Below are 23095 nucleotides of genomic sequence, written 5' to 3'. Positions count from 1 at the left end.
TTATACTACTATTCCAAAGACTCTATGGTATTCATGTTTTCATTTTTCAAGATATATTTGCAGTAAGTGAATACTGTTTTTGCTGTTGCAGTTGTACAACTAACTACAGAAAGAAATAAAATTTAGGTTACTTAGATTTTTAAGTCCATAAGTTACATACACACTACTGTAGGACACAAATATATCAAAAACCTAAATTGCAAGCATAGCTTGAGATATAAAAATTACTGAAAAATGGAATAAAATATTGTTTGACTGAAATTATTTAATAGTGAAATATGGTTATAAATAAACAATTATATATAAGTAAATTATACATAAACCAATACTATTTGTTATCTCTATGTTCATTTAAATGTATATATCAAAAGGCAAAAAGGTGTAATTCAAAAGAAAAAGTCTAAATGTTTAGTGTCAGTATCCTGGTAATTCATTTAGTAAAAAGAATCTCAAGCTGAAAGGTCAGAATGTCTTTCTTTAAAAATACAAAATGAGCATGAAACTCACAGGAAACAAGAAAAATGTTATTGTAGGTAGGAATTACTATTTTTGGTTCAAACTAAAAGTCTACCAACAATTACAATTTAAAGCTGACATTGATTACTTCCAAATTCATGACATATACTTTCTATGGTACATTCAGATATAAAGTTATTATTATTGGCAGACATTTTGTAACTGCATACTAAATGAAACAGATTTCTCTAACCTTATTTTCATCAAACTGTTTAACATTAGTTAAATTAATTTTATAAGGAATAGGCATCAGTATACATGATAAATAGCTTTACAAGAAATTGTATGACCGACAAAGAAAAACTCAATGAAATTGCATTTCTCAAAGGTACATTTCCCAAGTGCCTGAATTATAAACCATTCACTTTCCAAAACTGATGGTGAAGGACTTCTAGGGCTTAGCTTTATTTTTCATACTGCCTTAAAGAATTAAATATTAAACAATTAGCACATAAATTGTTTAATAAAAGAACTTACTGGAGAGGAATAACTTCTGGTATCCATCCAGTCAGTGTATGTAGAACTGTAAATTCCTCCATCTCTCTTTTTCCAGTTTCATGTATACTATAAGAAAAAAGCAGACATTTTACAACTGTAATGTAACCAGCTACAGTAAACTCTGTAGTCTACATTGCTGTCTGTGAGAATAAGACCATACACAGAATAGCCTGATGAAAAACAAGTCATTACTTGCAGTTTTAGGAGTTTTTCCAAACTACTGCTGACTACTCCCCCACAACATCAATACCTTTGCATCAGGTCCATTATTTTAGTGTTCCCTCTCGTACAATGGCTTTTTTTTCAAAATTGTTAGCAAGCCTACTATGTATACATCCACACAGTTGCAGGGTGGGAGATGTGGGTTTGAAATTCCTTGCACTAAAACAGGGTTATGATTCTACGACTTCCATTTCCTAAGCAGCTTCTCTAACTCCCAGGTTATTCTGAACAATCTGGTTCTACTTCCACTCTAGCACTTCACTGTTTCAAACTGACGCTCTACTACTCTCTGGAGAGGTTTCCTGGGAGGACCAAGGCTAAAGACGCGAGCACTTGCCTGACTAACCCTTGTGCTCTGGAGAAATGAAGTATTTCAATCACATTCCTGCAAACAGTTTCCTAACAGGCAGCTCTAGGCAACTCCCTAGCCTGTGTAGACATACTTTAGATGACTCTTCTGACAAACGTAACTTGATAGGACCAGAACAGGGAAGCTTCCCTACACAGATGATTGTTTTGAATTATTTTCTCAAGCTTATTCATTTAAACTCTTGGATTTCATTGCTCATTTCATAGGAACTTGTAGCCATAATAGTCAGTCACTGCATCATACTTTTCCAGTCAGTTCTAGGGACGTAGATCACTGTACACAACATCACAACTGCAGCACAGGCATCAAAAGCAGCTCACAAAACTCTGTTTTCAATATTGGTTGAGTCAATACTGGTCAAAGCTGACAATTACAACTTCATTAAGAGTTCACGGACGCTTCTGTTTGGCAGAAAGCCACATGTGAAGTTTTTAGGAATAATGTCAAACAAATAAAGCAAATAATGAGAATACTCCAGTTTCTTTGCAAGTTTTTGGTGCATAAATTTACAAACACATCTAAAAAGGAAACCGCACCTTCTGTAGCTACAGAGGATTTTGTTTTAGTGATTTACAGTGCCAGCTTTTAAAAGTGCATAATTGTCATTATAAAATTTTTAGCAAAATATATTTCCCATGTATACTAAATGTGAATGCTAAAAGAGGAATTTTCCAGCTGCTGAAGCATTTTGTGAAGTTTTTCTTTCTCATGCTTTAGCTGAGAAACAGTGAAAGACGGTTTTGTAAACTAATTCTCTATCTCTGCACCTGGGTTTGTTTTCCAGCCTTGTTTTGGTACTCTGGGAAAAAATATTTTGAATGGGTGTTAGAGAACCTCAGCCAATCCCTCTAAGGGGTGGCTGGTCAAGCGACCAATCATATGCTCTCTTATGTACAAAGGTATATAAACCTAGCTTGTATTTAATAAAGGAATTCCATTTTCTCCTTGGACTTGTGTCGTGATTCTGGCCGTTTCTTGGTACAACAGTGACAACTAAATCCACTTTTTGCTATTTCCACATGACTTCACAAAACAAACCAAAAGTGAGATGACAAAACATACCTAGTATTTGCTAATTTAATGATAGCTTTGGACAGCAACATTGGCCAAAGTTCATTTTGGCAGGCTGTAGCTGGTAATAACAAATTCTCCTCTTCATTGAAAGGCATAGTGTCGTCCACAATGATCTTTCTCCAGCACCCCTGTGACAAGGGAAGGGGGAGGAAAGCAGAAAGAAAAAAATTAGTTTGTGGCCTGGCAAGTGAACAGTATGTAAGAGAACTTTTAATGCTTTCCCAAGAACCCAATTCTATTGTATTTTTATTTACATCACAGATGGCTTCAAAAAAAGTTCTCACATAATACATGAAAAGCATGGAAACAGTATTCATAGCATTTTATTACTGCTCTGACTTATTTATTTCAGAGAATAATCTAATTGCAGCTATTTCCAAATATATTTAATCTCATATGTGTAATACATCATGTGCATGCATTCCTGTTTCTTCAGCTGCCATGACAGATGCCTGAGAAACAGTAATGATTAAAAAAAAGGCTTAAAACCAAGATAGAAGCTTCATAAATGCCTCTTTAGGTCTTAGTCCGCAAAATACTTGTGATATAAGCTGGCCCCTTGCTTCCCAAAAACTACGTGGGGATGTTGACTGCAGGTAGTCTCCTGTTAAACATTACAATAGTATTTTATAAAACACTATACAAAACAACACAAAATGATCAAATGTTAAAAAAAAAAAAAAAAAAAAAAAATCTGTATTTCCAGGATGAGAAACAAACAGGTAAGACAAAGTACTGATATCTCCAATACCAGGTATTTCATTAGTAAACTGAGCTAGTATTCCACAAAATAATAATGTCCAAATTAAAGTCTCTGTACAGTGATGAAGATATAATAGAGAATTGGTGGGCCAATAGCAAGTACTTCTGTTAATTCACCTACAAAATGATGAAGAATGACCAAATCACTGAAGTACTCACCCTGTGTTATCAGACAGTGCAAAATTACTGTTCTCTACTTGCAACTAGACTATGGATTAAAGCTGAAATGACAGCTGATTAACTCTTTGAGTTCTATAGGTCTCAGGAGAAAGCAAACTTAGGCCAGAGGGCAAAGATATGCAAAAAGCATAAAAGAAGCTACTGTTTTTTAGGTTAAGAACTATTTTGTGACAACCAAAGCAAAATATGTAAGACTTCCCAAATTTGAAAAGGACCTAGTCAGTGAAATGATCACATATTCATCTCCTCTTCCAAAAATTCCTCAAGTTTAATAGGGAGAACAGTACAAATTGATAAGTAAAGGAGAAGGAACCAAAGAAATTAAAAAGAATGTGGGGCAGGTCCATGGATAGAAAAAGGCGAGAAAAATATAACTACAGAAAAAAATTCAATAAACCTCAGGAATGCAAAGTGGAAGTAGAATGTGGGGTAGAATTCATATGTTGTGCCAATTATGTGAAAAAAAATATCATTCATAGGTTTGCTGTCGTGCACAACAATCCCTTCAGGACTCAATGCAGAATATTAATGAAATCAGTTCATTTTTATTCCATCTTTTGCCCCCTTTTTCATTTAACATTCTATTTTCTCCTGTGAAATCTTTCTCCTCTATCTCTACTGATATTTGTCTTTCCTCATTTGCACATTTTCTTTAATCTTCCAACATGTGAATCTCTTTTTTCCCTGACTTTCTGTCTGTAAAATACATCTGTACAACCAGAGGAAAAGAAAATTGAATAAATACACAGGCCCAAACCAAAGAAATCCACAAAAGTGACAAAGAAAATGAAACACCCTGGTAACTCATGTACATGCTTTAAAATGTAGTCTTTTACCACATGACAACATAACATCTACAGCATTAAATTCACACAGAGAATAATGTCCTCTGCTGAGGAATTTGGGCAACACAATTTATGCCTTCTCAAACTCATGCAACTCATTTCTATATGAATATAAGTTATTTCATATGTGGAGGCAGTAGTAAGAGATGAGGAAAGCACAGACATGTAAAAGTGTTCCCCTTTTAGGGAAGGTCACTCTCAAGTTTTTGTTTCCAACTGACTGTCTCAAAAATATTTTCAACTTTGAGCAACTGGAAGTTTAATAGGGTTAGTAATAGGTCTTAGTGTGTTGTGACGTTTTCTGTTTCCAAAAGAAAAATGTAACTGAAATAACTCAAACAACACAGACAACTTTCATATGTCAGTTCCTTTATATGTCATTATTTCTTTATTAAAATGAGGTTCAATATGCAATTAAGTGTTCCCTGTTGACTGCCAAATGTGTTAAGAAGTTATTGTTCGTTATCTTTAGAAATCCTTGGGATGTTTCAGTATTACCAGTACATCTGCAGAAAATGGTCCTCACACTGGAAGCTTCTAGTTATCTTTAAATACACTTAGATACAAATAGCCCTGTAAAGTCAGCCAACTGAATTACTTAAACATCAAAATAAAAATTTTTCAGCCTAATACACCAGAGATGTGGGCCACATGCCTGACTCTACTAAGCATTTGTGTCAAACTTACAAAACTACAAAAATAAAATATTGTCTTTGCGAGTAATAACACTTTTATCAAGCTGTAAGTTGTAAGAAAATCACATGAACTGTAAGAGGCATTTTAATTAACAAGCATCAACAATTTGTCAATATTTCTACTCCTACAGATCTACGTATTTTCAATAATAAAATATGTGCCCACTAACCATTAAAATTCGCCATGCTAGCTGCATCAAATTTATACATTTTGGAGGAAACTACTCACCATCCAATAAAGTTTCAATACATATTTTCCAAATTTATTGTACAGTGGTATGTGTTCCTGGGTAGCTTTACATAAGGCATAAATGTGTTCCCAAGGTTTCCAAACAAGTGTGGATGTTTCACTATTTAAGGAATTTTCATTATATATCCTCCAGACAGCATAAATTTCACTTACAATCCATCTCATCAGCTAAAACAAGTAAAAAATAGAAAAAGATTCTTTACAAGCAACATATTTTTGAAAAAAAAAGTCAAGTTATATTATAATGATCAAAGAATTAAACAGATCTTGTTGTAAATAAAAAAGTGACACAAAAATATACCAATGGATTAACAGAAAAATTAATTTCACAGTTACAACTTCTCTTAAAATCATTATAATACCTATCAAAAATAACACAAGACTTTATGAAACTAAGTAAAGGCACATTATTAATAAAGGTATTTACCATTTAACAAAGACAAATGAGGAAACATGATCTTAAAATAAATTATGTTACAGACTTGTGAGCTGTCACTTGTTTAATTGCTTATTAAAAGCCAGCTGCTAAAAATCAGTATTCCCTTTAATAGTCAGTATTTGTGCTAGGTAAACGAAATCCTAAATTATTAAAAGTACTTATGTTGGGGAGGATGGAAGTTTGGTAAGGTATGTAGGCTTGGCAGAAAGGTTTGTGAATGTAGAAGCTAGGGATGAGGTAGAAATGAAAGCAAATTTTGATATAGAATAAAAGATGTTTTGCTGAACCAGTGATCACTGAGTACCTGAGAAGGCAAAGGTTGGAGATGAGTTGGAAGGAGATTTTTATCATTAGGACAAAGGTATGTGACTACAAACAAAGACATGTTTTTCACCAAGTAAGTAAGTCTCAAGAAGAGCGTAAGTCAATAGAAAACATGTCTTTACCAAAAAGAAAGATAAGGCAGGCAAACAAGAAATGTTGATGTAGCAAGAAGAAGAAAGGTCTAAGAATTTTCCACTGTAAGCTTAAATTGTAACTTACTTACTCTTGTGATTGGATAATAATGAGTATAATATGGTGATGGTAGTAGCTATGATAGGCTATAGGCAAATGTAAAGGTATTGTGTATGGTGCTTATTGGTTGTTATGTGTTAAGATACTCTGCAAAGAAAAGTATATAATGCTTTGTAACTTGAACAGAAGGTGGCTTCAGGTATGCCTACAGCTGGAGCTGGCAGCTGTAGGGCTGGCTCTGGATACCCACTCCCTGAAATGCTGTAACTTCGCCTATGCAATAAACAGCTTTCAAGAGAGCCGCCTGAAGTCCAGACATCCTTCGTGAAACTTTCTCCTATATACTTAGAATTTTTAAGACTTAAAATAGCAGCTTTAAGTAATCATGCTTTATGCATGGTTTTATAATATGCAGATTTCTGATGTATGCCATACCTTCACAAGTATTACCAAACGGTTACAATGATTTATATAAACGGCAATGAAAATGAGCTTTTACTACAAGAAACTTGGCCTAAAATTAATTAGTGGTTCTATGGGCACTCCAAGAAACTTGTCCTAAAATAAATCAGTGGTTTTGTGAACTTCAAAATTTACATGACCTGTTTTCTAGTCTTCCCTCCCATGTATCTCTGGTGCTGAATTTTGAATTTGCATTGAAGTACTAAATGAAATAGAAATTATTAAGTAATATTAAATTCAGTAAGGTGCTCAGATGCCTTGGTTCAACCTGGTTTATGTTTTTCCACAACCTGCAGGAATTCAGTAAACAATCATCCAACTCTGGAGAGACAGAAAAGACTGTCTGGGCCGCAGACATTTGCACAGACATGCAGGCCCATTGGACATCCGGACAGTTTGAATAAAAAATACAAATCCTTTCTAACATAGCCTTTATTTACTCTTTTCTTTCATAATTATCCAATAGTATTTACCTTAGTTCACAGATTGCATACATATATTTTTTTAAAAGTCTAGAAAATCTCTTACCATTACCAATTTTTCAAATTCTAAAAAAGGTAAACACTAATTACAATAATCTAGATAATTTCTTGCCCTTTTATTCCCATCATTCTTTTTCCACTTGAAAAATAAGTCACAACTTATTTCTTCTTGGTAGGAATATGGAGTAAAATTCAAAAAGTTAAAGAAAGATAAGAAAAATGAAATAATTTTTTTTTAAAGGGACATTAATGTATTTCCACCTACCTCAGAACAAAATATGTGTTCATTTGCTGAAACAAGATCAAATGAAGTTTCATTTTTGACTATCACAGGAACCTGGTAGAAAGTAAATTAGTTAGGTCCATAGCTAAATTATCTGGAAAAAATTAAATGAACATTAGCATTTAACTGCAGTGAACATGCAAATGTTGGACATCTGGCAAACATTCATTACGCATTTGAAAACTAGAAGTGATCAGCTTGCAAATCTTGTAGATGGTTTGGTATTTCATAATAAAACTTTCTTAAAATGTAAATGTTCAGAATTCTTAAAAAATAATAATTATTTTTACCAAGAGACTTAAACAGTATTAAATTAAATAATCACATAAGTAAATTGAGATGCCCTCAATTTTTTAAGATATTTGCAGTTCTGCATTTAAATCGTGATCATAACACTATCTCATATTTTGAGATTCCCTTAGCCACCCACGTGGGTTCACAGGGTTATTTGCTCATGGTCGGTCAGACAGCGGTATTGTCAGTATGAACAGCGACTTTATCAAACCTTTGGCTGCATTACATAGTTTTCATGACTATTTCCTTCTTATACAGCCCATTTTCTTTTTGTAAGCAATTCAGTAATAACACACTGGGATTGTAGTTTATTGAACTAAATGTATCTGTGCCTCTCATCACACACTGGTGTTCGTTGCTTGATTCTTTGCTTACCACACTAAATAGGCTTGCTTATGCTTTTTTTTATAGTTACAAATATATCAGGTAACAATGTGTATCATTCTTAATAGCCTTTCATCACTTGACATTTATATCAGTTTTTATATTAATTTTCTGGTAATTGTTGCTTCTTGATTCAAAATACATATTCGACCAAAAGACACATCAAAGTTTTAATCAAATCTTAAAGAAAACAAATGCTTTCTTCGTAGTACTCTAAAGATGGATTTTAAAAGCTATTTTTAATACAGATACATGTTTCCATGACTTTCTGGGCTGCCAGCTCTCTTGCCCTCATCCTTCAGATACCTCCACTCAGTTTATGCATTTTGGCAGCGTTTTCTATCCAATCTTTTGGTCTTGTCAATTACTCCTCTGACCTCCCGCTCTCCTTTCTCCATTAAAAATTAAACTTAGACCTGTTTAGTGTCTAGTTAATAAAAAATGGAACTGACAAGCTGACAAAAGGAAAACTGACAAGCCCGAAAAAAGTTGGAAGGGTGGTCCAAGTGCTTTAAAACTTCAATATTTCATCTGAAGTAAATCACTTGAAAACTTAGATTAGTAACAGTACTGGAGAACACTAACCTTTGAAATGGGAGGCTGCTTATTTTCTCTGCAATTAATTTTAAAAATAAACTGAATAACAGCTATGCATAATTTTAAAATGCTATGGCTACCTTGCAGACAAGTACTGTCAAAGATATGGACATGCACTCTATGTAACCCAGAAAAAACACGATAGTTGAAGCAAAAAAAAGTACTGTAGTTCTGGTAAAGTTAGTTTATGGTTTCATGATAAATATGTACTTCAGACACCTGCTTGAGGGAAGCCTCAGTTGCAACATACAGAGATTTTTCTGCCATGACAGCAATTCTTAAATGAGAAAAAAAGAACACAAAGAAAAATAGAAAGGCATCTCTCTGTCCAGTTGTCTTCCAAATGAACATGGGAGTCAAAAAGTGAAGCAGATGTGAGAAGATACACTACCATGATGTTTTGCACTAGGAAGTTCTGGTCCATGGTGGTCTTAGCCCATTAATAAAGGCTGTCAGATTCTGCACAGTATCATTGAGAATGCTATTATTACAACAAACTGCAAAGAAAGCAGTTAGTATAGGTAATCTTACATCCTTTTAGACACTGGGAAACCCCTGCTGTGTGGCATCAAGCAGGCCTCTGATTCATCTATGCAGCATTCTGTGCAGATTCCATCCATTTTGGTATTACCGGGCTATGATACAACTTGAGCTACGAAAGGGTATTTCTTACAAGAAAACAACACTGCTCATAATTTCTGCTGTAAAATGAAAGGATGTTGACATAAGAAGTTGCTGCTGCGGTTACATAAAGTCAAGGAGATGCAGGTGATGTAATTGCCAGTAACAAGCAGCAGCTGCCTGCAGGCTCCTCCATTACCATCAGCAGCGTGAGCTCACCCTGTACTTAGGTCCAGCCTCAGGGCCAAGCTGTGTGTGCAGTACAGGTCAGTTGTCACACGGATCACTGCTCTCTGGGACAGGATTGACTGTGTGGTAAAGTGGCTTTTATCTGTTGAACTAATTTCCTCTGCTAATTTCACCCTACTTTTAACAAGCTAGGCAAGTAGCATTTTTTCATCATGATCTTGTTTGTTTCTTACCTCTTTTGTTAAAAACTCTTGTGGGCGTTTCCATGAATGCACTTTTAAGGATGCTGGCAACCTTATTTTCCCTTCAGGATCGTCAAATCCAGGCTAGATAAAATATACATGAACAAAAATGGACCATTTTTTATTAATTACAGTATTCTATCTTCCATGAGATTTAAAATAATATATTGTTCATGATAATTCACTAAAGGAGCAAAATAGCATAAAAAAGAGCTAATAGTATCTACGACTGAACAAAAAGAGCCCAAAGCCCAAATTGAAGATGCAGCACAAAAGCCACCTATACTGTCCAGAGAAGTTTATGTGATCTGCACTTTCTAAGAGGTCCATATGAAATGATTTTTTTTCTTTTCCCCTTTCAGAAAGATCTCCAAAAAACCCTTAAATTTTTAAATCAGGTACTCTTCTACCAAGTTATTCTTATGTACTTTTTCTAACTCACTTATTTCTACAGCTTTTTAAGTTGAAGACTGAAAGCGATATCTAAAGCGATATTAAGACAAAAAAACCCCATGTTCCATGCATTTAACACTGCTGCAGAAACCAAAGAGAGCTATAATTATACAGCATGAATTAGCCCCTTAGAGAAAGAAACTCATACAGTTCTCAAAATTGCATTTCTGAAGTGATGCTTATCCTCCACGTGCACAGAAGGCGTCAGGATACATGGTATCTGTTTACTTGCTAGCATAATGTAGGATGAGGACATGCCTCTGATAAGTTGTGCTGACTGAGAAACCAATCAGTTACATGGTTAATGCCTTTTATTTGTGCCTGGATTTTAAACAGCTTTTAGGAATATTACACATTCGTGTGTGTTTCACAGTCCATGATGCACTCTATCTTCTACAGACTAAATAAGAGAAAGAGTTGCTGAGAACAAAAATCTGTGATACTTTGAGTACTTAATGATTAAAGGAAGGCAAAACAAAATACATCACAAAAGCATAAAAACCAAATACAAACCAAAGAATCACAAATAATCTTTTCCCCACATTTTTTATTTATTTGTTTGATCGTGTAAGTTCCTTCAACATAATGATCTGCAACAAACTATTTCAGTACCTAAAGGAAAAAAGATAAATTGGGGGGAAGGGGAGGGAAGGAATGTTTTAGGAATACTTTTTTTTTCTGAAAGCTTAAAGAAAGCTTTGGAGTCTGGACCATACAAAACTGTATTAACAGCTTATATTCTGCTTTCAGAGACATCCAACCCTGACTTCATGGCATAACAGGAAAGTTTAGCACTTAAACACTAGATAAACCAGAGGAGGCAGAATGACACAACACCAGGCAAAGAAACTCTAACAAAAAAACAAACCTGGAAAGATACACCTTTCTTTAGCTAACTAGTACAAAAAATGCTTTGAAGAAGAATATTGTAGGTTTAGCTAAATTTGGCTGAAAAATCAAGTTTTAACTTATCTTTTATTTAAGGTAGCTATAAGAAGAGACAAGTGCCAAGTCTCAGGGGTTCATGCTCTAAGAACAGGAATCTCAACCACAAGTTCCGCAGGAAGGATGTGGAAGAAATGGGCACAAGAGACAAAGACAAGGTCAAATGCACAATCTCAGGAACACAGTGCACTGCTCTAAGAGAGGGCATTGTGTAGGGGTGCTTGGTAAAAGACTTCCAGTGTTACAAGGAAAGAGATCAGATTGATTTCTTTTCCCACACAAGAAAATAGGACTGTTTATATTTGTGTTCTAAGTGTAGTCAACGGTCCTGGGTGCCATTTCTAATTTTGTTTCTAACTGAAATATCCTATACGATGTTGAATTTTGGTTATCTGCTTGGACTGAAAGAGGCCACATTACAGAATACGTCAGATCTATAAATTCATCTGCCATGACTGACACATAATTCCTTTAAACATGTAAAAGGAGCAATGTTTCATATAGTTTGTAGCTGAAGAACTGAAGAGTCCAGTAAAAAACTCAGAATGCCTCTTGTGCTAAAATAGAAGAAAGGTTTTCATATATAGCTATTTTGAAGTTTATGCATCATAATAATGTCTGGTAGACCTAAAAAATTAATGCTAGATAAATGTTGAGTACAGCCCAAAGACACCAAATGTGGTAATGGAACAGAAGAAGGACACAAAGGAAAATTATTCACTTGACAAGTTAATGGCAGTATTCGGTATAGAACTTACACCTTCTCTCAAAGTAGTACTTTAGCCCCATAGGATAATAATTTAGTTAAGGATAAGAAAAAAATAGTCTATAAAAATATATGGTAGCATATTTATAGTACACAAGGACATATTCAGAACAAACATATGAATATGGCAAAATTTGCATATAAAATCGATGATAAAGCAAATGCTAAGTATAAGAAACTCTTTAAGAAATAAGTTTACTACTACTCTGCATGAAAGACATGCATTCTGCAACAATAACCAGTTTGAAGGAGTAAAAACCCATGAGACTTTTAATTCATTCCACAGTTGGAAAACAGGAATTTTTCTGCATCTGGCAGGTGCTTACTTTCTGCAAAATGATGATATTCCTTCAAATCATTCTCTACATACAAGAACTGCAGGCAGTATTTCACATATCCAGAAACTGCAGTGTACAAAAAGAAGACTTCAACATCCATTTTTGCCATAAAAAAGATGGATGCATCAAACCTTTTGAGTCCACAGAAACTGCAGTGCCCTGAGAAGGGCATGCCCTGACATACTACAACAGTTCAGCTGTTTCCACATCCCCCAGTTTTAGTTATGTTATGAAACAGATTTTGAGGTTGTTTTTTTTTAAACCATTACTACACACACATTAATGCACACAGATATGTTAACAGTTCATTATAAAAGCAGCAAATAAACAATGCACAATACTTCTGGTTTATTACTGTAGTTTAGCAGGGAACTACTTAAACATACTGAAAATATATTATTGAAAATTAATATATTTATCAGTAACACATTATTTTGAAGTTGTGACAAATACTCTATTAAACACAAGCACAAAAAATGAAGTGGAAATAATATGTGTTACACAACTTACTGAAATTTGACCTTTTCCAGGTTTTTCTTTTCCAGCTTTATCCCATTTTTCTGCATTGATATCTGCATCATGCCATTCTGGCCAAACAGGAAATCCCCACTTCTCATTGGCAGCAGCTACCTTGGCATTCATAGACACCCTAGGAAACACACAGTGGCATAAATAAAAATGAACAGCATATTAGACAAGGGTAGTAGAAAGACTTTTATCTTATTAAATATTATTTTTTAATGTACTGTAATAGAAATTTTAGTGTTTTTAACTACGTTAACTTTTTTATCACTAAGATAAGCAAACCTAAAGAAGTGCTTGATGTTGTTACTAGGTATAAACCAATAAAATACTTAAATGCATTTATACGAGGAATTCTGCTGAAGTAAATGGGATAGCTGAAGCACAAAACCAGAATTTGAGGACAGTTTCTTCCCTCTTCTTTTCCCCTGCTTCAAGCCACATGGGTCTCCTTCTTTTCCTGTGCCAGTCCTACCATTCATCACTCAGTTCAACTCACTCACCCATCTGAAAGGCTTTCTTTCCTTTTTTCTGAGTTGTTTTTTTTAAATAACCAGAAGGAGCTTGCCATGGATAAAAGATGTCCTGGGGAGAAGGGCTCTCATTTCTAGGCATCTGTGAGCTGCTAGGCCAGCCAGTGCTGTCTCCAGGCAGTTTCATTCTCAGGGCCTCTTGTGCTACCACCACTCTCACTACCTTCTTTATGGGTTTCACAACTCTGGCAATAATTTTGCTGAGACTGAAAGAATTTTCACAAGACTAATACACAATGTGTTCATAGCCACAAAGTAGCACTAGTGCACCTTCATCTTTCCAGAGCACACAAAGGGCTGAAAAACTGAATTAGCTAGAATATTCACTCATTGTTCCTATGTAAGTGCACCAAAATGTGTGACTACATTCTAAAGTCAAACACAGACTACTTAAATGAGTAGTCTGACTAGGGAAAATGGTGTGTAGCAAGTGACACCTGAAAATACTATTAAGTGCCATCACCCAGAAGGTGGAAGCAGGGACTTGGGGGAACAGAGGCATTACTCAAGTGTAGAGCAATGAAACTACAAAAGCAAAAGCTCAGCTGGAGTAGAAATAATCAAAGGATGTTAAGGACAAGGAAAAAAGCTTCCATAAGTATATTGGCAGCAAAAGACAAATAAGGAAGCACATGTCTGCTGCTCAGTGGGGTGGGGAACAACTTGGTGACAAAGAACATGGGAAAGACCAAGACAGTCAATGTATTTTTGTGTCTTGGGTTTTGTTGGCAGATTTGGCTCTCAGGCCTCCCAGCCCAAGAGTCTATTTACAGAGTCTGTGGGAGTGAAGCATTATCTACAGTAGAGGAAGGAGCTGGGCAGAACTTAAGCCAACTGGACACACACAGCTCCCTGGGACTAGCTGCGATGTGAGCAAAGGTACTGAGGGAGTTGACTGGAGTCTGATTTGGATCTTGGTAACTACAGTGCTTGGAGACACTTTAAACTCAAACAGACATGGATCTAAGCAACCTGATGTAAACTGGTCCTGCTTGAGTAGGAGTTTGACTAAATGGCTCTGAGAGGCACCATTCAATCAATGTTTTTCTATAATTCCATAATACTTTAGTTGTTAGCAGTAGTAGGGGCAAAGACATGGATAAAAATAAAGATTTCTCACTGTCTAGACATTAACTACATTCATCCACACTACCAGTGACTCTTAATGGAAGACAGCTGTTAAAATTCAATACCATCTGTGCCTTTTGCTGTGCAAAAAACCACCCAAACATAGCTCCTACTTCTCTAACTGAAAGGAAAATGTATTCTGTAGAGCAATACTTGCTTTATTTTTTCATCTCTGTCACCTCAGTTATCTGTAAATTGACCCTATTATGTTTGATCTTACATTAATGGTACAATATTTTCGCCAGTGTATTCTTGAGGACTCAAATGATGCGTCATTCTGTATTCAATAATATTTTAAAAGCAACTGAAAAACCCTGAAGTGTTTATCAGTTTCTATGGATTACCAGGGATGTCTGTATCATTTCCACTTGTTTCAAAGAATCTGTTGCATCTGTACTAACCGAATGCATGAAGAACAATGAAAAACAAAAGGCTGGCTGTATCACAGATTCAACATTTGTGATATTTCAAAACCTGAACACTTCTAACACTGATTTAAATACAACTCCTGGCAGCTTTTTACATATAGTAAAAATAAAAAAAAATTAAAATTCTCATTTTTGTAGTTTTTTCTTCAGATGAAACATGAATGGCATATGTAGCAATTTTAAATATTTAAGGACTACTCCTAAATTTTTTGTATCTTTTTTCTACTTCTAAATCTGGATTTTCTCTTTTAAGTATTTATAGTGAAGCATGGAAATTTCACTTTCTGAGAACAACAATAAAGATATTCTAATGACATTCACAAAAAAAATTAATGATAATTGCAATAATTCAGAGAACCATTGAATGGTTTGGGTTGGAAGGGACCTTAGAGATCATCTAGTTCCACCCCTCCTGCCATGAGCAGGGACACCTTCCACTAGACCATGTTACTCAGAGCCCCTCTTCATTTCTTGCTATAAGATTTCTGAGTGCTTTGGGACAAAAATGGAATAATAAAAAAAAAGCATAATTTTAAAACGCAGCAATGAGATATGGAAGATTTACTTACCATCACACTAAGACAGAAAACTACTTTCCACCACATTTTGACATAACAGAATACCCTCAGCATTAACAATGTGGAAGACATGGAAACAATGCTACCTATGACTGAGATGGCTAAACTAAGTTGTGGAAGTCTAATGCTACTGCATCTCAAAAAGGATCATTCAATACGACCTGGAAAATTCACACATCACTGCAATTTAATTGGTCTCCAAATACTAGTAATAAACAGTAATAAATGAAAAAAGACAGCTGAATTAATTAAAATACTGTATTTTAGTAATGCAATTAAGACATTTCTCTGTTACAAGAATTGAATAATATAACTGTGAGAATTCTTTGAAATGAACTGTAAAACAGAAGGACAATGCAAATTACTGGTATTTTATGCTCAGGCTGGATGGCTTCATTGTGTAACAGTATTTTAAAAGACAACTTACTGGCAGACCTTTTTAATCCTGTGCTAAACCCTAAAGGAGAAAAAGGAAGAATAAATTGCCAAATGAAATACCATGAAGTTGGCACTAATTCACCTCTGACCTTTTAAGCAGCTTCTCCAAGAATACTGTTATAATTGATACAGTGCCAATAGGGGAAATAGAAGACGGCAGGATAGACAAGCACAACAGGGAAAATGCAGACGGATTGCAACCTAAGTTTTTCAGACACTTCAGATTTAATAGAGAGACAGAAAACAAGCCCACAAGGTACTGGAAGTGTGCTCTCTCGAGTTAAATACAGCCATTTAGTCTGTAGACATACACACTCCTGCACTCTGTAAGCAAGATCTTGTCACCTTGGTCAGTGGAGTCTAAGAGGCTAGGAAGCAAATATTTTCTTCCTAAAATAGATAAATCTACCTGTAAATTATCCATGATCAATCCTTACAGAGGGAACCCAGCAACACTGAAGGGAGCCTTCTCGAGAATTACAGAAATATTAGCAGTTACTTTCAGAACAGCATGGCTACTCCAACCTTCCTTTCCCAGTACACATGTCATTCTGGATCATCAGACAATAATAATTTCATGACTCCATGCAGGTTTTTTTTAGAATCCAGGAAGACACTAAGAGGCAGTAAAAAAAAGTGTCCCTTTCTGTGGATTGTTTGAACAGCCAGGAAAAGAATAACTTCTGTCCTCAGTAAAAGCTTTTATATCAGGAAAAAGAGGGCAAAGAACAAACAGATGGTTCAACTTTTTCTCCAAATCTGCCCTGCAGGGAAGCTACTTAAGTTTTTCTCTAATCTCTTCCAACCTCAAAGACAAAAGGCTCCTTTGAAGACCTTATTTATAGCAGAAAGTTCTTTTAAATTATAACCACTGAAATGATTTTTAAAAAGTAGCATCTGAATATCTTAGAAATGCAGAGCAGAAACCATGGTAACGCTCAAGTTCATAAGAATCTCTAAAGGATAAGAGAAAGTTTGGCCAAGTATCAGTAACTCTGTGGCAAAATGATTTGCTCTTTTTCTTCATACCTAGTGCCATTCATCAGAACAAACAGAGTGAGTCACAATCAGATGATTTAATAAACAGCTAATAAGGTGATACAGTTTTCTCACTATTATTAGAATAGTCAGCAGCAATTACAAAATAAAACCAAAATATGAATGTTTACAATACCTTACCATTAGTCTTATCATGGATACTGCAGCCAAAACTTATAGGATTCTCTGCAGAAGCAAAATACTCTAGTCTACGTACTCAGAGCTCTTTCATTTGGGGAGATTCAAGTCACAGATGCAGTTCAGGTATGATGAGCAGAACAAATAATTGTAAACCATCTATGTTGCAATCATAGTTGCTTACAAAGCCTATGACAATACGTTTTACTGTCATTTCACTTTTGTGTACTGGGGTAGGATTTCTTCCTCAAAAAGCACAGAGTGCTTTCTGTGTGAAGCAAGATCAAACTGTAGAAAATTAAAGTGAAGATAGAAAGAAAAGATGAACACCAACTGATTATTCTTTATAGACATATTACTTTTAAAAGGGTCTGTAATTTAGATCACTGCTTTCAAGTGTGATATTCTCATTTCTAAACATAGCTGATGTCCTTAGAGGTGTCAGACAAACTACTAATAGAGCTCAGTAACTTGTCTAGAATGAGCCTGTTTTGAAGACACACACATTTGCTAAGAGAGATGGTCTCCTAGCCTCACATTTAGCTTTGCCAGCTAGAAGTCCACGTGTTTTCTTATTTTTGTTTGCCTTCATATTAATGGAAACCAAGTTGTTACCTCCTGGTTTACTTTCCAGATACTAGGAGGGGGAAGAAAAACCCTATATGCCAAATCCCTTGTGCAAATTGTACACAGTAGTGTGCCTTGGACATTACTTAGAAGAAAAATTAATAGAAAAAAGTGGTCTAGAAGCATTGTAGGTTTTAAAACTAATTTTTTGTTTGTTCTCTTTGTTTTCAGCCTGATTCCATTTGTTACCCTATAAATATTGTCTGAATTTTTGTCCTTGTTATTTTAGAATTCCAGCTAAAATTGAGTATCTTTTGCTGTTTTGAACAATTAATTCCAACTAAACCATTTTGCTGTATAAAAACTTGAAGTCAGAAATTAAATATAAAACACAGAATTGAGTAATAGACTTGTGTCATAGGTTAGGGGAAAAAAAGGAAAATGCATTAAAAAAACTGGTGACAAATAGACTGATAAGCAACTGAATAGTTAATATACATCACAATGGATTCGGTTTAGCTTGTATGACTAAATATATGTAAAGAAAAAAAATATTTTTTCATGTGTTTTTGGAGGAATTACTGTAAAATTCAACCTTCATTCTTATGGCAAGCTCATGCACACTGTTAGAATTTTGGACCCTTATCCTTCTATTTTTGCATTCCAAGAAGAAAAGTTTTTATTGCACAAACTATCATTTGTAAACTGCTTAAAGACAGAAGTAAAATCAGCTGATGCTGTATACTTGAGAAAAAATATCATGGATGTGCTGCTTTCAAACAGCAGCCCAAAACCCTGTAGCCTGCAAGAGCAATTCCAGAAAACTCAGCTTACCATTTTCAGTGCTGAGAGACAGCTGTAGTGAAAATTCTCTGCTCCTGATTTGGAGCCAAAGATCTGCTATAAAAAAGCTTTGAATATAGAATGGAGAAAAAATACTATTTTACTTATTTGAAAAATATTCTTCACAATTGAAGGTATCAGATTGCCCAAAGGTCATTAATTTGACAGTCTTTCATGTTCTACCACACTGGAGGTCACTTAGACCTTTAAAAGACATCCTTCAAATTTTATTTTTTTAAATTACATACCCAAGAGTGGAACATTGAAAATTAATTCCAAGAGATGCCTGCCAAGGCAGAAACACTACAGTATCTAGCTCTTAAGTGAGCACTTGTAACCTACAAAACCAAATATAGTCTATAGAGATGGGCTTTATGTCCAGTTTTACAGGTGGAAATATGATAAACCAATACCTAGGTAATGTCATAGCAAGAGCCTGGAAAGAGGAGCATCTTTTCTGGTGATTTTCAGGTGTTAATCTCAGCCAAAAGAAGTGATCTCTGACTGAATCTTCCAAAATGCTTAGGTTGACTCTGAGTTGTGCTCCAGGTGGGATTGTGAGCTGGTCCAAATCCTTTAGGTTAATTGGTTTCAAACGGTGGCAGTGACAGGCCAAGTGAACAGACTGCCATAGACAACAAGGGGTTCAAGCCGCATCTTGCGGTTCTCCAAGAAGTCCCAGATTTGAAAGCAACTAACATCTACATCCAATTTGCAGATCAAATTTCTGTCTGATCAATGTGCTCTTCTTCCAACTAGCAGCAAATGACTAGGGGTTATAAGGTTATAAGATGACCTTATATTCAGCTGTAAGAATGCTGAGAAGATTGCAGCCCATCTTTTGACACTAAAGTTTGATACTCAAGTATATCTGAAGAATATGAACTGCAATTTGCTCGTTTATTTGGCATTGCCTCTTTGGTGGCTTCTGTAAAAACTTCTTGTGCCTTCTGTATGGCACCTGAACAATTAACTAAGAGCTAAAAGTCTCTGCATGGCAGAGCATGCCAGTACTTCTGTGGATTTAGGCCAACTCATTTAAAAAGCAATTTGCATGCATTGTTAAGAAAACCAGGAAATCTCATTTTTTCTGTGGTGGTTACAGAGAGTTCACAGAAGATAAAGACCATTCTGCTTAAGTAGATGAATAATCCCTGGCAAACAGAATCTCTAACATGATACTTTAAGAACACTTTCTAGTTTCAAAGCACAATTATTAGTATTTTTATTTTCACAGCACTTTTTCTGCTATGCAGTTCTGCTGAAAGCTGCTTTTCTGCATTACACTGTTCATTACACTGCTCATCATAACAGAAGGCAAAACTCCTCTTGCACGGTCTGATTGTACAATCTCCAACCAAGGGCTCATGGAATGTTTGCCTGCAAGATCCTCTGACAGTGCTTTGAGTTTCATGGAAAGAAAAAACCTAAAACCAAGATCAGTAGGGAGTACAGTATTTAGTGTGATATTGCCACTAGTATATTAATTAATATTTTCATGCCCATGAGTCCATGAAGTTTGAAATCTACAGATCAAATAGGCTGAGCTCTCAAGGGTTCATTGTTTTAATTAGAATTAACTAGGAAAATTAATTTGAATACATAATTCTCTAATTAACATGTAATCTAGTTAATAAAAAATTAAACTTATTGGTCATCTTATATGCTATTCTAGTACGCTTGTCATATTTACCTGGGGGAAAAAAAAACATTATCTCAGGACACAGCACGAAACTAAAAAGAAAGTTAAGGTAGAAGGGAAAAAAAAGTACCAACAAATTGACTATGTAAAGTTGTACCGATAGGTAGAGCTTTGTAAAGGGAAGGCCTGGCAAAATCATGGCTCCGGCCTGTTACTTGGCCTAAGCAGAAATGGGCTGTGGGAGAGTGACTCAGCTAGAACAGAGGAAGTGAGGAATGCTGCGGGAATGCCTCGTGCCCGCACCGTGGTGTGTGGTGGTTGGTAAAATTGGGTTTGTTGTGCCTTAAAACGATGTAAACTAACAACTGACTAACGGCATAAAAAGGCCGGGTTTCTGTAAATAAAGGTCCTCCTTTGTGCCTGCCTGGGGACTCCTCACTGCTCCCTAGTGTTACATTGTACTGCGTTTACACACTGAAAAATTTCAATTAATGAAGCACAGGTGCTGAAAGCAAGAGCTTCATCTTTGTGGTCAGAAATTCTTGGGCTAATTTAGAAATACTAACAAAATTACTGCCCTCAGAAATATGAGTTACTTAGAAACAAATAGAAATACAATAAAAAACAATAAATGAAAAGTGGTTCTTTCATGGTTAAGAAAGACAATGCAAACTCTTCAGGAACGTCTCTAGCTTTAGTTAGGTTAGAATTTAGGTATTAGTACCATAGTACAGTAGTAGAGCTTGGAGATGGTCAGTGATGCAATAACTAACTTCTGAAGAGCAATCATGAACCAAAGTATTTCACCCAAATTGAACCTAAGATCACAACACATTTATTCACTAACACTGCTACATCTGGGGAAAGTATATATGTGCAGAATGGTACCAGTTGCTCAGTGTTTCAGAAGGTTAACTTTCAAGGTACATGGACACTTTTCCCTTCAGTTCTGCAGCTGGATGTCCTGGAATCCTGGGCCATTATAGATTTATGTTGTGCCTGAATTATTTGAGAGACCAGGAAATGCCTTCAAAAAGGCTCCAGACAGCCATTCAAATAAAAATAATTGTTTATCTTTGGATTGCAATTAACAGCATGCTAAATGAGACAAAGCATCCTCAGGTTTGTTAGAAAAGTAGCTGCAAACTGGAGATGAACAACTGCTGTAGCTCAAGATACACCACTTCCAGAGTCATGTGAAGCCTTAACTGGCTTTGGTTAGAAAGGATCTGAACTGAGCTGTTTGAGATAGAAGAGCCTCCCAACTCACCAAAAATCAGCTTTGTAGTAAGAGTATAAAATCTTGTAATATGTAACAGTTACAATTGTAATGGAGCTTATGAATGCAGTGAAGGTTTAAATGAAACTTTTCCTTTCGAAGTCCAGTGAGTGGCTGGTTTGGTTAGGATTGAAGTAAATTTCTTCAAAGCAGCTTGTAGGAGGGCTATGTTTTAGATTTCTGATGGAAACAGTGTCGATAACACAGCAATGTTTCAGTTATTGCTGAGCAATGAATACACAGAGTCAAGGCCTTTTCTACTTCTCACATGGCTCTGCCAGTACATAGGCAATGGGTGCACAAGAAGGGACCAGAGGGGATACAGCCTGGACACCTGACCCCAACTGACCAAAGAGACTTCCCTTGCCATATGTTGTCATGCTGAACAATAAAATCTGGGGGAAGAAGGAGGAAGTGAAAAACGATTGGAGTGATGACATTTGTCTTCCCAAGTCACATGTGATGGATCCCTGCTTTCCTGGTGATGGTTGCACACCTGCCTGCCCATGGGAAGCAGTGAATGAATTCCTTTTTTTTTGCTTTGCTGTTTACCTATTAAGCTGTCTTTATCTCAATCCACAAGTTTTTGCATTTTTACCCAGATTCCTTCCCTCATCCTGCGGGGGAGGAGCTAGCAAGCAGCTTTGTGGGGCAGAGCTGCCAGATGGGGGTAAACCGCGACACTTGAAACTAATTGTATTTTTAAAGACAGCCCAGTTTCCAATAAATGGGGCAGAATTAACCATAACATGGGTACACCTAATCCAAAAATTGCAAAATCAGGGCTGCTATCCTCAATGTCTTTTGTCCAAAATGTTCACTCTGTTTCAAGTCTCTACCAAAAGTTAGTTATAACCACCAAGCCATACTCATCTCTGACTGTAGCTCATGCACAGCCAAAAGCAAGCATAAGCACCTACATATGAATGTAACTAGCTTTTACAATAATACAGCAACCCTTCTCTCAAATAAAACATGTTGCAACATATGTTGCAAGTCAAAGATGTACCACTGGGCTACCCCCTTTGACCACAAACAGGAGGACAGGAGTACTGAGTGAGAGACGGGGTGAACTGTAGCCCAACATCGTCTCAAACAATACTGCAATTGAAAACCTGCAAAGAGTATAAAGGCATATCTAGTATATTTGTCAAATACTTTGCCAGTCTCTAAGTATTTTTAATAATAGTGCTCAAGCACTTCCCGAGCTTGATGCAGTTGCTATGCATTTATATAATCTTCAGTGGGTTTCTTTTCTGCAGCCTTGTTCCCTGATTCCCTGTAAATTTTTACTGCCCATTAAAACTTACATTAACCAACGTGAGATGTCCAGCACAACACTAAAAGCAGCTTCAAGTTCAACTACCATACTCTTATCCACGAGTCATTAGTTCTTACCATTCTCAAACTTCAGCCTATCTAACAAAGCCAAAACATCAAAAAAATAATCTGGTCAGTCTATGTTCTCTAAACCACCAAACCTTAGGTATACTTACCTAAAGAACACATGCTGGCAGTGGATAAAACCTCAGTCACAA

At 35.8% G+C, this 23095-nt stretch overlaps 1 protein-coding gene across 1 annotated transcript in view; it reads right to left on the bottom strand.

Moving 5' to 3' along the window:
• The window catches only part of ADGB (androglobin), a 118382-nt gene that overhangs the window by 85304 nt on the left and 9983 nt on the right, over positions 1-23095 (bottom strand). Inside the window, exons 2-7 of the mRNA XM_032102143.1 lie at positions 12934-13072; positions 9913-10005; positions 7577-7648; positions 5392-5580; positions 2669-2808; positions 994-1080 (exon numbers count right to left, since the gene is read on the bottom strand). Coding sequence (XP_031958034.1) covers positions 994-1080; positions 2669-2808; positions 5392-5580; positions 7577-7648; positions 9913-10005; positions 12934-13072 — 720 coding nt within the window. The remainder of the gene's footprint in view (positions 1-993; positions 1081-2668; positions 2809-5391; positions 5581-7576; positions 7649-9912; positions 10006-12933; positions 13073-23095) is intronic.

This window comes from Corvus moneduloides, chromosome 3 (genome assembly GCF_009650955.1).
Source record: "Corvus moneduloides isolate bCorMon1 chromosome 3, bCorMon1.pri, whole genome shotgun sequence".
Lineage (NCBI taxonomy): Eukaryota > Metazoa > Chordata > Aves > Passeriformes > Corvidae > Corvus > Corvus moneduloides.
The sequence above is the reverse complement of the archived record's forward strand: the minus strand, read 5'-3'. Positions and strand labels throughout refer to the sequence as shown.